This window comes from Topomyia yanbarensis, chromosome 3 (genome assembly GCF_030247195.1).
Source record: "Topomyia yanbarensis strain Yona2022 chromosome 3, ASM3024719v1, whole genome shotgun sequence".
NCBI classification, from domain to species: domain Eukaryota; kingdom Metazoa; phylum Arthropoda; class Insecta; order Diptera; family Culicidae; genus Topomyia; species Topomyia yanbarensis.
The window spans coordinates 362,995,568-363,014,269 of NC_080672.1; the positions used below are offsets into that span (position 1 = coordinate 362,995,568).

At 39.5% G+C, this 18,702-nt stretch overlaps 1 protein-coding gene across 2 annotated transcripts; it reads right to left on the minus strand.

The window, feature by feature from the left end:
• Positions 1-12,554: 12,554 nt before the first annotated feature.
• Positions 12,555-14,834, minus strand: LOC131691988 (poly(A)-specific ribonuclease PARN-like). 2 transcript variants are annotated; one of them, XM_058978808.1, is made up of 6 exons: positions 14,681-14,834; positions 13,693-14,611; positions 13,303-13,587; positions 13,194-13,249; positions 12,901-13,132; positions 12,555-12,838 (listed from the first exon to the last, which is right to left on the minus strand). In XM_058978808.1, the coding sequence occupies exons 1-6, from the start codon at positions 14,697-14,699 to the stop codon at positions 12,742-12,744; spliced, it is 1,608 nt and encodes a 535-aa protein (XP_058834791.1). In that variant the 5' UTR covers positions 14,700-14,834; the 3' UTR covers positions 12,555-12,741. The 2 variants fall into 2 exon arrangements, with proteins under 2 accessions (XP_058834791.1, XP_058834790.1); XM_058978807.1 differs by having other exon boundaries at positions 12,897-13,132.
• Positions 14,835-18,702: the final 3,868 nt, after the last annotated feature.

Consider the following 18,702-nt stretch of genomic DNA (forward strand, 5'->3'; position numbering starts at 1 on the left):
TTATCCCTTTGCTCGACCTCGCTAAAGTTAGAATGCGCGTGGAAGGTAATCCCTGATCCCCACGGTAGCGACCATCTGCCGATCGTAGTCTCAATCAATAACGGCTCAAGGCCATTGGAAACAATCAATATTTCGTATGACCTCACACGAAATATCGATTGAAAGAGCTATGCTGCCGCGATATCCGACAACATCGAATCTACTCAAGAACTTCCTCCGGAGGAAGAGTACAGCTTTTTGGCTGGCTTGATTCTCGACAGCGCGAATCAAGCTCAGACTAAGCCAGTACCCGGCGCGAACATACAACATACAATCCCTGGTGGGATAAAGAGTGCTCAGACGTGTACGCAGAGAAGGCCGCCGCGTTTAAGACCTTCCGGAACGACGGGTTACCCGCTAGTTTTCGACAGTACGCGACGTTAGACAAGCGAATGAAGAGTTTGATGAAAGCCAAAAAACGCGGTTATTGGCGCCGGTTCGTCGACGGATTAACAAGAGAAACATCGATGAGCACTCTTTGGGGAACAGCCCGACGAATGCGAAATCGAAACAGTACTAATGAGAGCGTGGAATATTTGTCCCGATTTCGGCCCGGCACAGAAGATCTACCGCGCCGCGTCCCATCACGATAACGCGAACGAAACACCTTTTTTCGATGGTGGAGTTCTCACTTGCTCTCTTATCGTGTAACAATAAAACTCCAGGGCCAGACAGAATCAAATTCAACTTGTTGAAGAATCTGACAGACTCTGCCAAGAGACGCTTGTTGAACTTATTTAATAAGTTTCTTGAGGCTAACATTGTCCCACACGATTGGAGGCAAGTGAAGGTCATCGCCATCCAAAAACCAGGAAAACCAGCCTCCGACCACAACTCGTATCGACCGATCGCAATGCTATCTTGTATCCGGAAGTTGTTCGAGAAAATGATCCTATCCCCCCTCGACAATTGGGTCGAAGCAAATGGCTTACTGTCAGATACACAATTTGGCTTTCGCAAAGGCAAAGGGACGAACGATTGTCTTGCGTTGCTCTCAACCGAAATTCAAATGGCCTATGCTAGTAAAGAGCAGATGGCATCAGTGTTCCTAAATATAAAGGGGGCTTTTAATTCAGTTTCTATCAACATTCTTTCAGAGAAGCTGCACCAGCATGGTATTTCAGCGACTTTAAACAACTTTTTACTAAACTTGTTGTCGGAAAAGCACATGCATTTTTCGCATGGTGACTTATCGACATCACGATTTAGCTACATGGGCCTTCCCCAGGGCTCATGTCTAAGCCCCCTGTTATACAATTTCTACGTCAACGACATTGATGAATGTCTTGACAATTCCTGCACGTTAAGACAACTTGCAGACGATGGCGTGGTGTCTGTTACGGGACCCAAAGCTGTCGATCTACAAGGACCATTACAGAATACCTTGGACAATTTGTCTGCATGGGCTATTAAGCTGGGTATCGAATTCTCCACGGAGAAAACTGAGCTAGTTTTATTTTCTAGGAAGCGTGAACCAGCACAACTACAGCTTCTATTAATGGGTCAAACTATAGCTCAGGTCTTCACAGTAAAATATCTAGGGGTCTGGTTCGACTCGAAAGGTACTTGGGGATGCCATATTCGGTATCTGAAACAGAAATGCCAACAAAGGATCAACTTTCTTCGTACAATAACACCACCCCCACCCAGGAGACCTAATTAGGTTGTATCAAACAACGATACTGTCGGTACTGGAATACGGATGCTTCTGCTTTCGATCCGCCGCGAACATACATTTCATCAAACTCGAAAGAATTCAGTATCGTTGTTTGCGTATCGCTTTAGGGTGCATGCAGTCGACCCATACGATGAGTCTCGAAGTACTGTCGGGCGTTCTCCCGCAGAAAAATCGATTTTGGGAACTCTCATATCGTTTGCTCATTCGACGCGATATCTTGAACCCGTTGGTGATTGAAAATTTCGAAAGGATTGTTGAGCTCAATTCTCAGACCCGTTTTATGTCCCTGTACTTTGACTACATGGCGCAAAAATATTAATCATTCTTCTTACAATCCCAACCGTGTGCATTTCATAAATACTTCTGAATCTACTGTTTTCTTCGACACATCCATGAAAGATGAGATTATTGGAATTCCGGACCACATACGCCCACAAGTGGTTCCAAATATTTTTTAAAATAAATTCCGAGAAGTCGACTGTTCTAAGATGTTTTATACCGACGGATCAAACCTCGAAGGGTCCACTGGCTTCGGTATTTTCAATCAAAAGTTCACCGCCTCCTACAAACTCAGTGACCCTGCTTCAGTTTACGCCGCAGAACTAGCTGCTATTCAGTATACCCTTGGAGTCATTGACACATTACCCGCAGACCATTACTTCATCGTCTCGGATAGTCTGAGTTCTATTGACGCTATTCGCTCGATGAAACATGGAAAGCATTCCTCGTATTTTTTGGGGAAAATACGGGAGCTACTGAGTGCTTTATCTGACAAATCTTTCCAGATTACCTTGGTGTGGGTCCCTTCTCATTGCTCCATTCCGGGCAATGAGAAGGCGGACTCCTTAGCTAAGGTGGGTGCCCTTGAAGGTGACGTTTTTGAAAGACCAATTTGCTTCCACGAATTTTTCAGTATTACTCATCAGAGAACCCTCGAAAGTTGGCAAACCTCGTGGAGCAATGGGGAGCTAGGAAGGTGGCTACATTCGATAGTCCCTAAGGTATCGACGAAACCTTGGTTCAAGGGGATGGATGTGGGTCGTGACTTCATTCGTGTGATGTCCCGACTCATGTCGAACCATTACACGCTGGATGCACATCTCCGACGTATTGGGCTCGTGGAGAGTGGTATCTGCGCTTGTGGCGACGGTTATCACGATATAGAGCACATAGTCTGGGCGTGCACCGAGTACAGTTCCGCCAGGTCTCGGCTTATGGACACCCTCCGGGCCCGAGGAAGACCACCCAACGTCCCGGTTCGAGATGTGTTGGCACGCCGCGATGTCCTCTATATGTCCCTTATATACACCTTCATAAAAACCATCAATATCCAACTTTAACTGCCCCTTTTTCCTTATCATTCTCAGAAACGCTTTCACCCACGATGGTTTGATGCGACTCCAAGGCGACACAAAACATCCCTGTCGAATGAGCCAACAAACACGGGACCTAAAGCACGAACATCACACGCACAACTCGAAATGTAGCCGATCAACATCTGAGCCGCAATACGAAATCGTCTGGAGAAACCCCTACCATCCTGAGAACGACCACCCGGCGTCCCAGTACATGATTCTTCCTGATGAAGGCCACCCTGATTCTGTAATCCATCCGTTGATCTCCCGAAGTCTGAAACTGAAATAATGTTCTCCCCCTGCCATGTTTGTCCACCCTACTTCCCCTGACTCTTATACACCGAAGTAACACCCCTTCCCCCCCAAATATCTTCATGAAGCATTTAGCTCTTCTTGCCTTTTCTAGTTTTAACTATTATATTGTATGATCTCGTTGCAAATGCCCAACTCTACTACCACATAAAATAACTCTAATTAATGTCTCCGAATCTTTACAAAATTTAATCACGCCCTCTAATTATTTCTACTTTTAAGATAGTCGTAAAAATTTTCCCCCTTAGTTAAACATTATTTGCTCCAATAATCTCATTGCTAAAAATGTCAAACCATATTGCCATAAAAACTAAATGACCCCCTAATCTTACGAAAATTATATTACCCCCTTGTGTATATGCATAGCTATAAATGCGCCTTAGTTTAATTTCAAAAATCAATATGTAATCCCCTAGTTTTAAGTAATTTAAAATGTAAAACAAAACAAAATTGGCACCTTTAAGCTAACGCAAACCTGCCTTATCAAATAAACGAATTGAAAAAAAAAACTGTACCGCTATTTAGTTGGACCTCCGCTAGTTGGACCATTGTCCAACTAAAAAGCATCTGAATGTCAAAATCTTATGCCAAATTTACTTTGACAATCAATCTGACAATTATTAGAGATGTGAATAGATGCAATTACACTACTAACGTCTCCTTTGGAAAATTTTTTACATCTGCCAGTCGGTTCAACTAACGAATCAAATTCGTTAGTTGAACGGAAGTGTGGCCCAACCAGCGAATCACGACTGTATCACTTGGAGCAGCCCATGTAACCATTTGTGACCACAGTCGTGTGTGACTGGCAGCGCAATCAACATGGATAATGTTCCAAAATCCAGTAACGTGCAGTCTGTATGCACATGATAGTGTTTCTTGTGTGAGATGTATGTGTAATGGTTAGACATGTAGAAGGGATTCAAGGGCAGCAGTCGAAGTTCTGGTGAAAGCACCAATCAACGCCATGAGCTGGACCGTCATCACATCTTCCCTCTATCACTACACAAGGCATCCGCATGACAGTATTGAACGTAAATTGTCGTGTAAATCTAATAGATGTATGGAACGTCTTCGCAAAAGTTGACGACACCATTGTTCGACAGCTCTTAATGCTTGTTGCATTAGGTCAAAGATTGTTCCGATTCCAAGTCCAGTAATTAGCATTTGGTAATCGTCAGCAAACCCGTAGGTTGAAAATCCAAGCTCGTTGAGTTTCTTTAAGGGGGCGTCTAATGTAGTGGCCAAAAGATCAACTTCTTTTTAATCCGCTTAATTGGTATTGAACCTCTAGAATAGTCTCCCGTAATGTCGGTGGCCACGCTGAACTTCTTTTGTTTTAAACAACCAAGCATTCCTCGTGCACATTTTCTGTAATATGTAAGTAGCGGTTTGCCCACCACTCGGGTTCTGATTGTCCGGCGGACCCTTTTTGTCAGGACGACCTTGGTGCTCTACAAGAATTTAGGACTTTCGTACATAAACTAAAAAAGATAAACAAACAAAATAAATTAATAAATTTACCGACTCTTATTTTCTTCTCCAAAATCCTCACGCTGCTACGTTTGTGGGCGGAAGGACGTCCTGCTTCGTTCTCCTTGTCAATTAGCTATAGAGGAGAGCCTGGCTCGTTCGACTTATCCTCTATAGCGTGGTTCCCTTTTGTTTAGCCGGGGAAGCGAAAGCACTCCTTTACAATTGGCGAACCAATACCGTAAACTTCACTAGTGCCCGAACTATGGGCCGGCACTTTTGACGGTTTTAACTAGCCGTCCCACGCGCGCACTGAAATCGTTTCCTAGTGGCGGGAAACTGTTCTGAGAAAACCTTATTCACGAACGTTTGTTGATCGTCGTGGCTCGTCACTATCTAACCTCGATGGCTGCCTTCTAACTCGACCAAAACAAACCTCAAGCCGCCTTATCGCTAAACTGTCATCGACGAGCAGCATAACCAGCGTACATGTATTTTAGCAAGATGAGAGCGGCAGCCTAACTGAACCCTATGCCAATTATACACAAATCTTGAGCGTTTTTTCAAAACGTCATATCTGCAATGAGTTACTCTCTTTGTTTACTTTCTCTTTCGATTTTTACGGCGTCAGTATAACACTTTTCACTTATTTTACAGTAAAGATCGAAAGACGGTGGTTTTAACTAGCATATTATGCAAAGAGTTGAGGGATAAATGTTAAAAATGACCGAATTATTAACAGAAGAGAAAGTAAACAAAGCGAGTAACTCATTGCAGATATGACGTTTTGAAAAAACGCTCAAGAAATGTCAAACAAAAATTACTACATACACCTACCTGCACAAACAAAACTGTTCACAAACGCGAAAATGAACGAAAATTTACAACTAAATATGAACGGTATCGAACAGCATAATAAGACGTAAACAAGTGCACTCTACGGAGAGAGCCATTTTCCGAAACTCGATTTTTTTTCCTATTTTTTGGTAACTCCAAGTCTAAGCTTTACAAATATTATTGAATTTTATGTGTGAAGCAATTTTATCAAGACTTATCGTGTCCGCTGCGGCGCTCCTCGACGTGGAAATGGTTGGACGTCTACTCTTGGAACGCTCGTGTGTGTGGCTCTGCGTGATTGAAAAAATTTTTTTTTCGTGCACAATGAATGTATAAATAAATCTTAACATTACACAATAGATTCATTATTGCCTTGGCTTCAAAATCGTTAACACAAAATAACTTTCGGTTTGGGCATTTTACACCAAACGCCCCCTGCAAGTAGCGGTTTGGCCACTATACTCGGGTTCTTGTTTGCCCGGCAGACCCTTCTTTACACGGCGGCCTAGGTACTTCTACCAGAATTTCGGATTTTCGTAACACTACAAAAAGGTAAACAACAAATCAAAATTTACCAACTTTTATTCCACGGATCCACTTCGCTGCATACTAGGCTGCGTCGTTGTCTTCTGCTGACGGACAAGCGGATGGGTTTCTCCGTACGGCGTGGACAACAACGCACTATGGTCCCAAAGCTGTATTTAGGAAGACAAAACTGTTTGCGCCTAAACCGTTGGTTTTAGATATATAGTATCTTCGGCAAACTTTCTTAGAACTTTCTTGCCGAATTTTTTATATTAGTTGAATTAGGGTGGTCCTTGTGGTTAGGGTGTTTAAAGTATCAACTTCTTAGATATGTAAAATTCAGCTACATAATGTTCTATACACATTGACTATTTCTCAGTTGATTTTACCATAAGAGATTGAGCGATGAAAACATGACCCCTTAATATCACTATTTCTCATTTGTCACTTCATACATTGATTTAACGTTAATACTTTGTTTGAAGCACTTTTAGAACTTTTTATGACGCATATAACTTACAGTCGGGGCGGAGGTATCAGTGTCTACTTTAGGCCGAATGTTAAATGTAAGATTTTATCGAAATTCCAATCGGATGTGAGTATCGAGGATATCAATCGCACCGAATTTGTATTCATAGAAGTCCAATTGTCTCACGAGAAGTTTTTGCTGGGTGTATTTTATTGCCCTCCGAGGATGGATTGCTCAGATGTGCTGGAAAAGCAACTTTATGAATACTCGCTGTTGTACTCTAACGTTCTACTGATCGGCGATTTTAACACGGATTTGAACCAGAGAACCGCAAAAACAACACGCTTTCGTAATGTGATCGAGAATTTTGGTTTTAATTGTGTCAATCATGAACCTACTCATTTTCATGCATGGGGATGCTCTCTTATTGATTTATTATTGACCAATAATGAAAGTTTTGTTGTTAATTTTAATCAAGTTGCTGTACCGGGGTTTTCAAAACATGATTTGATTTTTTCTACAGTAAACATCTCGCGTACTGACTCGGAACAACAAACTTACTACAGAGATTACAGTCGTATCGATTACAATGCATTGCAGATGGCATTAGATGAAATTGACTGGTCCTTGCTTTATAGTATAAGTGATTCTGATTTGGCAGTCGATTTCCTAAACCTGCGTCTGGTTGAGCTTTACAATACATTCGTTCCAGTTCGTGTATCAAAGCCTTTACACAATAAATTTTATTTCAACGATGAAATACATAGAGCTATGTTTTCCAGAGATGTTGCAGAAGTGAAACGAATCATGCACAATATAAACGTTTGCGAAACCGGGTAAATCATATAATTTCTAAAGCCAAATCAGATTATGTGTCTGGAGTATTGAATTCGTGTGATTCTAGTAAGCGTTTGTGGAAGAAATTAAAAGAACTTAAAATCTCCAAATCCCAAGATAAGCAAGTACTGGCTTCGAATACTGGCGATGAAATAAATACATAGTTCAGCGGGAATTGCATGTCTGATCCGGAATTACCGTCAATACCTCCAGCCAACATACATGGTTTAAAATTTGTTTCTTGTAATGAGTTGGATGTTGCAAGGGCAATACAATCAATTAAATCGAATGCTGTTGGGTTGGACGGTATTCCTCTACAATTCGTGAAACTTATTTTACCCTTTGTCCTAGCTCCTATTGTTATCAACTCAATTATTTTGACCTCCAAATTCCCACGTGCTTGGAAAGCCTCAAAAGTGATTCCCATTCCAAAAAAAGTCAGGAACAATGATTTAAATAATTTGCGACCGATAAGTATATTATGTTCCTTGTCAAAAGTTTTTGAAAAAATAGTCAAATAGTACAACTACAGCGTTGCTGAAAATAAATGACGATATCCATCGTCACGTGGACAGAAAAGGTGTTGCTTTCTTACTTCTTCTCGATTTTTCAAAAGCGTTCGATAGAGTATCGCATACAAAACTGATGAAAAAATTATCTAATCAGTTTAGCTTTTCAAGAGATGCAGTACACTTGATACAATCGTACCTTGGTCATCGCACTCAAATGGTTGAAATACATAATTCACTTTCGAGGCCCATTGAAATTGTATCTGGTATACCACAGGGGTCAGTTCTGGGTCCCCTACTATTCTCCATGTACATTAATGATTTGCCATCTGTACTTCAATACTGTTCGATTCACATTTTTGCGGATGACGTCCAACTTTATCTGTGCTCTCACGATAAAACTATAATGGAAATGGCCAGGTTAATAAATTCTGATATCGATAATATTAATCGTTGGTCAGCACGTAATTTACTCCCAATCAATACTACTAAGCAAGGGACTGGAAGGTGAAGTATATTTTTCAATATTTAGAGCCATAGTACTCAAGGGAGAGCAAGGTGTTGAAAGGAGAAAGTTTAGAAAAGCGTGGAAGGATCATATATGCAAGCTTAGAGCTCACCGGCGACTTAACCTTTTGTCTGCTACCGTAGGGGTCAGGGTCTTTTGGCATTAGAAATGCGAATCACCTGAGTCTACGGCATGTCCGAACAAGCGTAAAGTAACTTGTTACTTCATGCTGTCGGAACCGACAAAAAGTTAAGTCACGGTAAACTTCCACACTAAGCATTTGGGACGTTGAAACTCATTGAATGAGCCAGTTTTGTTTGTTCCCTCACCAATTGCCTGCCTGAGTGATTTTATTTTATCGACTATTGTGACTGTCTCAGCGTGTGTGACAATATGGTCACATGTGTTGCTAATTTGCACGGTGTCGGCAGCTTTCACCCAACGCTGCAACGCTGCAACTGCTTTTTGTCGGTTCCGACAGCATGAAGTAACAAGTTACTTTACGCTTGTTCGGACATGCCGTAGACTCAGGTGATTCGCATTTCTAATGCCAAAAGACCCTGACCCCTACGGTAGCAGACAAAAGGTTAAGTCGCCGGTGAGCTCTAAGCTTGCATATATGATCCTTCCACGCTTTTCTAAACTTTCTCCTTTCAACACCTTGCTCTCCCTTGAGTACTATGGCTCTAAATATTGAAAAATATACTTCACCTTCCAGTCCCTTGCTAATTAAATGCCGAAAAAACTGTTGACAAATTGACTCAATAGGTCGTTAACAAAAATGGTTAACAAAAAATGGTAAAAAAAAAACAATACTACTAAATCAAAAATAATGTTTATTACGAGACGTCAGCAACGCCCGCAATTACCGGATATCATTTTCAATAACGAAGTTCTTGTCTACGTCGAAAAGGTTTCAAATTTGGGCATTTTTTTTCCAACAAAACCTAGAATGGGATGATCGTATTAATGGGCAGTGTGCAAAAATCTATGCTGGTTTACGCCATCTTAGACTTACAGCAAGTATGGTACCTATTGCGGTCAAAATAAAGATTTTCAAATCCCTTCTACTCCCGCATCTAACCAATGGCATTGAGTTAACATCGAATGCCTCTGCCGCCGCTTTGAATAGATTAAAAATTGCGCTCAATGGATGCATTCGTTGGGTATTCAATATACCGAGGTTTTCAAGTGTTTCTCATCTTCATGGCCAATTGCTCGGATGCCCTTTCCATGTTTTTCTCAAGGTACGATACTGTCTTACACTACACAAAATAGTTCACCAAGGCCCTGATTATCTATCAACTAAACTAAATCCGGTTGGTAGTACACGGACCAGGAACTTTATCTTACCACGGCTTAACACAACGCATTGTAGAGACTCATTCTTTGTGCGAGCAGTCAATTTGTGGAATCAGCTTCCAATTGATATTAAAAATATTGAATCTCGTGAGCGGTTTCATCGGGAGTGTTTGGATTGGTTAAGAGAAAGGAATTAGTTTTTTATTAGTTTTTAATTTAAATTTAATTTGAAATAAGATGAATGAAATTGAATTAGTAATAATTAGTATGTGGTCAAATGAATTCTGATTGTAGAACCAAAGAAGGAGAAGTCCTTACTCTACAAGTATTTCCTTAAATAAATAAATAAATAAAATAAATATTTTTGCTGAAGTAACAAAGTTATTATCTCGTCTATTTGAAATGTTATGAACGATTTTTGTTGTAAAATACACCAATTTTAAAAATTAATTAATTTTTTTACAGAAATAACGCTCCCGTAGTTTTTTCACCAAAAACTAGAAAAGCTCTGATCTTTCAAATGAAATTAAAAGATTGAAAATTCATTCGCAATGTTGGAAGATATATAGCTTTGAAAAAACCCATTTTTGTTTTGAAAATCGCCTGTAACTATGCAAACAAAAGATATAGAAACTTCATTGCTTCCGCAAAATGTGTATTTACAAAAATTCTAAAAACCTCTAGAACAAAGTATTAGCGAGAAATTCACACATAAGAAGATATTAATAGAAAACCAATGTTTCAAGAACCACCCTACCTTAAATATTGCAAAATTCATAGCACATGAACCATTAGATAGCCACATAGTTTCTTCAGAAAAGTTGCTTCAATTTGATTGATTCATAACTTTGTAGAACATTATGTAGCTGAATTTTACATATCTAAGAAGTTGATACTTTGAACACCCTAACCACAAGGACCACCCTAATTCAACTAATATAAAAAATTCGGCAAGAAAGTTCTAAGAAAGTTTGCCGAAGATACTATATATCTAAAACCAACGGTTTGGGCGCAAACAGTTTCGTCTTCCTAAATACAGCTTTGGGACCATAGTGCAACGGTCTGGTCTGTCTCTGTTGGCTACTCCGGCAGCGGTCCTTATCAATTAGCTAGGCAGGTGAGCCAGTCTTTTTTGTTGGGACCTCCCTAGCGACGGTGGTCACGTATCACCGGATTCTTTGCTTCCCGCAAAGAATCCCGGAAGACACCGCAGTGTTCTTCCCAGGGGGAGCACAATGTTACGTAAACAAATACACTCTACAGAGTGTATACTAAAAAACAGGTATATTTCCATTCAGTGTTAAATTGTTACCCCCTTTAATAAGCCGTCAGTAATCAGGTTCCATAGCAAAGGTGACAACGCCACCACGAGGACAGCCGCAACCACTCAATTTCCTTATCTTTGCCAGTCTCAGTGATGAACAAAGAATGCGGTTACTAAGCATTGCGTTTAACCAAAGCGAGATACATGCACAAGTCCACAAGCCAATACAATATGTATGCTATTTTTCTCCTTGGTGGAAAAAAAATTGAGTAAAACCTATTTTTCTCCACTAAGGATTTTAAACCACTTTTGCGCGTCCTTCGTCTCAAGCACACTCAGTCGAGTCGGAGCATCTCCCTATCGCAGCTTTTTCACCACCCTTCTGTCCAATCACCACGCCGTTTAATCGTCTACTCGAATTCAAGAGCTTCGTCTGTTCCTAGGTCGTTTAGGAAAACCGAATGGAAGGGAAGGTGTTTCGGGTGCCTTGGTTTCGGCCAGCAGGCAAGAAACTGTAGAGTCACAGACAGATCTGATCTGTGCAGAAAATGTGGGGAGAAGGAACACGTTGCTAGAGACTGCACAAAACAACCGTAGTGCTTGCTCTACACAAATGAGGGCGGAAAGGATCGCATGACGGAAGGCTTTCTATGCCCAGAGTACAAAAAAAAGCGAAGGCAGAAGAATGATGATGGAGATATCCCAGTTTAATCTCAATCATTACGACATTGCACAGCAACTGCTGTGGCAGTCAACAACAGAAACGAAATGCGACGTTGCCATTATTGCAGCCACATCGTGCTCCTCCCGATAAGGGTGACTGGGTGGTGGATAGTGCCGGGATGGTGGCAATTCAAGTTATGGGCGGTTTCCCTGTCCAAGAGGTGATGTATACCACACACGAAGGCTTCGTGATCCCTAGGATCAACGGCGTATTCGTGTGGAAGCTCTTCATGTTGACAGCCTCGCTTCAATTTCGAATGCCGATGAAATGTCGGAAACATTAGCGAGGGCATGTGACGTATCAATGTCGAGGAAAATGGATCCGAGAAACTGCCGGCGTCTGGCGTATTGATGGATCCAACGGTTCAGCATCCTTCGTGCGGCATGCCTGAAAACCAGAAGACAGAGAGCAAGATCTGAGGCAGACGGAGAAGAGTGTGAGGTCACATTCCGGGCGGCTAGGGCAATAGTGCTTAGTAAGTCCACCTGCTACAAGGAACTGTGCAGATAAGCTAACAAATTGAAAATTATCGTGGAGAGTTTTTTCCCGAAGCATGGACCCAACCGCATGGCCGCCTACACCTTACATTAATGTAGGCGATGGAAGTGCTGGCGATAATAGAGTCTCCAACAACAGTGGCAAAAGGGCTGAAAGTTACCGGTCCTGACGGTATCCCCAAGGTGGCTTTGGGATCCTGGTTATTTTGTCAAATTTTAGAGAAATATTGTGAGTACCGCAAAGTCGGTAGCGCTATAGTCCACGAGCATTATTATTTCAAGATAATATAAAAAATCGTCCTTACATACTACCAATCGTCGTTATCAGCGAACGTTGTTTTCTTTGCCTTCTTGGGCTGACTGGGCGAACCGAATGCCGCTACTTCACCAGGCGTTACAGACGGTGGAACTGCTACGGGCAGCGCAATTTCTTTTTTTTCGGCTTTGCCTCCGGTGTAATGAAATCTCTCGAAACTACCACTATCGTATCGCCGTTTAACTCCAGCACACTGCAAAATGAAAGCAATTAAAAAAATAATACGCAGAACTGAAATGTTGCGAAAATACTTGCTGTTTAGCCTGAAACTGGTTAAGCGTGCAGATTGTGAACTGAGCGGATGATTTGTCGATGGTTTTTATCACATGGGCTGCGTAGTCTTTGTTGTGTAGAACAACGAAGGCGGAGTTATTGTTCACCCAGTTAATATGAATTTGTCCATAATTGCGGAAACGTAACAGGATATCTGTTGATCTCCAGTTCTCCGGGAACGTTATAAAGTATATGTGTTCACGGGAAAATGATGCTGTATATTGGTAAGGATAATAAGTAAGTTTATGTACCAGTTTTTAATAATGTCAACTTACGCTCTTTTCCGTACGTATATATGTAGTTTACCTCTGTTGCACGAAGTATAAATATTCTGAAATTAAATTGTTATAATAACGCAATAGCGAATTTAAAATTTCCAATTACCTATTAAAATACGCTTTTAGCGTTGGATCTTTTAGCATGTTTTGCAGATCCACCTTGAAATAGCTAATCAGTCCAAGAAAGCACTGCCCCGTCAGGTAAGCATCATATCCAGCATCGTGTAGTTTTTTGTCTACGGTTGCGTATTTGTGTTCTTCGAAACCAGAAGCGATATGCGGCATTTCGAAAGGTTCTTTCTGGACCGAATCAAATACATGTTCCAAAACGGAAGAATTAACGTGTACTTTAAGTTCTGCATTTGTGCACAGGTACTTTGTATCCAACAACCTAGAATGAAATTTCAACGCATCAATGTTTCAGACACCAACAGAGTATAAATATTTGAAACCAAACACGAATGAGGATTGATTCATTAATAATTTAACAACTCACAATGGAAAAAGCTCCCGAACCATTTTTTTAAATTCTTGATAGTTATACGGCAGTGGACGAAAAAACTGTCGAAGCACAAACAACAGATCCAGCAGCATGTTGTGACCAATGATAAGCTTTCTAGCTTTGGACAACTCCTGAAGTACCAGTGATAAACCCACATTGTTATTGAGATCCTCATTCTCCTGAATGATACGATTTGCTTCAAATTCTTGCTCTTCTTCTTTGCTTCGCTTCCGTTCTATCAGAATACCCTTGTGCTTGTTGGCTAAAGGCACTGAACTTCCCGAGATCAGTTTGCTATATTTAGATTCTATCAACTGATAAACCAATTTGCGCTCAAATCCATTGCAATTCGTTATGGTAAAATCCTTGTCCTCAGATTCCAAAAACCTTTCAATTCTTTCCGATATCTCTGACAACATTTTCTCTGATGCCGGTGGAACGGGCACCATATTCACTGATCCGTTTTCATCATTTTGTGCCTCCTCCTGTAGCGCTGCGATTCGTTGTTCCTGCCGATTCTTCAGATCAGCTCGCATACGCTCCTCATCTGCCTCACAACAGTAAGATAAACCGGAACGAAACAATTTGTTGAAATCGAAACCGTTCTCTGCCAAAAATCGTAAACTTTCTCCCTGGCAGCCAAATACATTATATCGGCCTTTTGGAAAGCAATAAAAATTGTAACATTTGTAGGTTACTTGTCCACTCTCATGGTCAATCGTGAACGCACACAAGCCCAGTTGAATTATAACGAAGTCGGCCGAATTTTCTATCGTTTTAAGATACACCTCTTCTGGCGTATCAAAAGGGAATATATTGCGTTCCGAGGTTAGTCCAGTAAATTCGGCATCGAGCGAAAAAAAGCTGGCTTCCTGAATAGTTTTCCGAATAAAAGGCAGTTGTTCCTTGAAATCTTTAGAAGAAAAAATAATAATAATGCATCATAGCGCAAGTGTTAGAATAGTAACTGAGTGTTACTTACTTTCCGTTGTAATATCCATTTTTGTGAAAAGCTTCAATTTTACTTATTTCAATAAAAGGCTTCAGAATAATACCAAAATATATGCAAAGCGAACGCCTCCGATTCCTATTTGTTTACGATGGATGAATGATTCACTGACAGACTGACTGCAATTTTAGAAGCAGGTCGACAAGTTCGATAAAATATTTTGCTATAAATTTAGCTATAAAACATACTTATTGGAAAATCGTATAGTTACTATATTTATAGTTAGGAGGAGACACTGAGCGGAGCCAACTAAACATGTCAAATACCGGAGCCAATCGAGCATGACGTCACATAACCTGTTCTCTTTGGATGTATATGAAAAAGGTATTGTGATTTTGGCCATAACTATTTTACTCTTATCTTGTGTTATCGAGTGTAGAGAAACGAAAAGAACCAATTATTTTCTGCAACAAGAAGAGATATTCTCACAAGTGTGAAATCATATCATCAGATCTTCGAATTGGTATTTCTATTCGTGCATGTAAAGTTCTTACTTACGACAACAATGAAATTATTAAGCTAGAGCTTGAACATTTACATGGAATGCCAGTGTTTTTCCTGAAATAAGAGCTGCCAGTTTTCCGGCTTTTGTGTCCGCCTAACTCTTATGGCGATTTCGCTTGAACCTGAAACTGAGTCAGGTTCTAACCCCAACCGCTGTCAGTTCATACATTTTGACAGCAGTTGGGGTTAGGAACTGACTCAGTTTCGCCTCAAACGAAAACCACATTAATATAGTAACTCTAGGAAATCGATATTGCACAGTTCCCACCAAATCGGAACTGCATTGACCATAGGGATCTTTAGGGGTGTGCGGGTTAAGGCATATTCTGATGCAGATTAGTACCGTGAGTTAATATCTCAGTCCTTTTTCAATTTTTTGGCCCGAAACTATTGAAAAAAACATTTTTTAGTTTGTTTCCTTTTAGGACAATAACACATCCAAACCCATGCGACTTGCACGACCCTATAGGTTGCCTTATCAGATCTACCATAGTTTGCAGATGAAACTTGGGATGGCAGGTTGCTAGCGGATTGACAAAGTACCAGATCATGCTGTGTGGGGTGCTGTCCCGGTTAACAATGAGGCGAACGAGATATTTGCAGATACGTCATTTAGTAGGACAACTGTCAGTTTGCTGGTTGAGTTTAATTTGGTTTTTTTAAATTTAAAAATTATAAAAGAATAATTAAGGTTTAAGAATGATATGAGTGTACTCGTAAGGACACCCGCTACCAATACATATGGAAAACTGGCACAATTTTTCCAAATTAAAGATCCCTATTGCATGAAACGCCTTAACCTCACAAATTTGACAAGTGCTGGTCCTTTTGTTTACAGTTTGGACTTAACAAATTTGAATTCCATTGAAATAAGCTTAGTGCCAATAATACTTTACCAAGAAATTTAACCGCAAAACTACTTACCGATTCAGAGAACACTAGAAGTAATTGATAAACAGATAATTAGTTCACTTATTAGATCTTTCTTATACATTTTCGCACAGTAGGGAATAGCACAATTTAATTGTAAGGCGCTCTAGAGAACATTTCAATAGTAAATTTGCAAAAGGGCGAATAAGATTTGTAAACAAACTTGTATTTTGATGGTTTCTCTTAATTTACTACAATTTCAAAGTAGAAAACAATTGAAATTACTTCTACGAAGGGTAAAAATTTGCATTAACGCATATTTTTCATGAAATTCCACTCTGCAGCAGATTAATGAGCGAAACAAGTTTGTTTACAAAAAACACTTTCGCCCTTTTGTCGATTTAATACTGATTTATACTTCTAAAAACATGATTCCCAATATATTTTCAATGCTTCATTTTGAGAACTTCAAAATGTAATCAACCCCAGGTAAACAACAAGCATTAGTGTATGCAGTAAATTAGCGTAAAATTTGCATTCCGGATACTTCTTGCAGTATGCTGGCATTCGTTATGCATAACTGTTGTTAATCAGCATTTGAAAAACTGTTTAAAAACTTCTTGCCGGTAAGCAGCATTCTGAATGCACAACAGTAGTAAAAAAGCATTTTCATAGCACAGCAGTAATGTAGCCGTATATTTTGCCAGAAGCGACTTTTAAATCGCATTTAAAACGACTTAAGTGCTTATCAAGTTACCGTTAAGACGCATTCAGCATGCTTATTGGTTACCTGGGACAGGACCACCACCTGTCACATTCAATGCATAACGTCACTGTGCAGTGACCAATTGACTAATTCATGTCCAGCTGCGTTAGTGCGAGATTGAGGTTAAATCGAGTGGAATTTTTGCCAAATCAGGTTAAATCAGATGGCGAATTGAAAACATAGTGTTATGTGCATGTTGTCTATACACATTGCAACCGTGTTGGTGTCCTAGACGTCAAATAAGTCAATAGTATGAATGTGTGATGAATCAAAAGTGCAACTCTTTTGACCTGACAGATTATTGACATTGGAAAGTATCAAAAACAAACTTCTTCTTACTTTTAGTAGCTGGCAGGTTAGCATGGCTGCCAGTATCCCGGTTTTTATAATATATTTGATCAAAAAAGTTAATTTTTTGTCGACTTCATATCATGTCATTTGGGAACCATGAAAAAGTGTCATAGCGAAGTGCATCAAAAATCCAACTTTCAAAGCAGTAAACAATAAATGAATATACGCACGTATTGGCACACAGATAGTGCGACAATGAATCTTTTTAAATTTTACGCTTATTTAAGTTTTTTTTCTATGAGTTTTTGTTTCTCATGAAAATTTCAGAAATGAAAACCTTACTTACCTTAACATATGAATAAATATATGGAAAAATAATGGTTGGAGCACAATGTTTACCATACAAAATATTTTGGGGCATATTGGTAATTTGTTTTTGTAGCATCTGCATTTTTCGCTCTAAACTAGCAATATCTTCTCCAGTTGTGCTAGAAAAAAATAGTCCAAACCCGGATAGAATTTTACAGTAGCATTTACCCTACAAACAATCATAAAACAATAAATATTATAGTTATTACTGTTTCAACATTGTTCGATGCCAAGTTCTCACAGTAGATTTACAATAAAATTTCATGTAACAATAAATTTCACTGTTCAGAAAAAAAACTGATACAGTTGCATTCACATTAAATTTTACTGTTTTCTAGAAAAACATTTATGTAGAAAAATTGATTTTTTTAATGTTAAGATACATAACCACCCCCCTTTTTCACTGTAAAAGTCTATTTTACATTGAAATTTACTGTAAAAACGTTAAAGTTTATTGTTTTTGTATTGTAGAATAACACTAAAACTTACTGTAAATTATTGTAAAATTACTGTACTGTCACAGTGAAAATCATGGTTTTGTTACTGTACATTTCTATTCGGGAATGCATGTATATAAGAAGAAAATACAGCATTTTCGTCAGCGAAATATTTTTTGTTTCCTTGTTCCTATCGTACTGCACAGTTTGAAAGTGTGATGAATCAAAAGTGTGATCAAAAGTGCAATTCCTTTGACCTGATAAATTTTAGACATTGAAAGGTGTCAAAACATACTTCTTCCTTTTACTAGCTGTTAGGTTTGCATGGCTGTCAGTCTCGTGTTTTCATAATATATTTGAACGAAAAAGTAGTTTTTTTGTCGATTTCATATCATTTCATTTGGCAATTGTGGAAAAACTGTGATAGCGAAGTGCATCAAAAATCCAACTTTCAAAGCAATAAACAATATTATAATACAGTCATTAGAAAGATGGCATGTAGCTCTATCCCACCGAAGAGATAATAAATCCAAAAGATTGTTCTCCCTGATCTAGAAATGTTTCCTTCTCTACTATAATGTATTTCTATATAACTATATAGCTACTTTCATCTATTTTAATCCTTTTTCTTTCCACTGCACAATCGTACAATTTATTGGTGATTTTTCTGAGACACGAACTCAACCTCCAAACACTGAGCCGAATACTTACATTTCATTATAAGCTATTCTTCAATTCGCAGCTCGTTTGGCGAGAAA

Coding starts and splice junctions, on each gene's coding strand:
- LOC131691988 (XM_058978807.1), bottom strand. Junction 13,588..13,692: donor GTTCGGGAGCTTTTTCCATT/GTGAGTTGTTAA, acceptor ATTTCATTCTAG/GTTGTTGGATACAAAGTACC. Junction 13,133..13,193: donor ATATACGTACGGAAAAGAGC/GTAAGTTGACAT, acceptor ACCAATATACAG/CATCATTTTCCCGTGAACAC.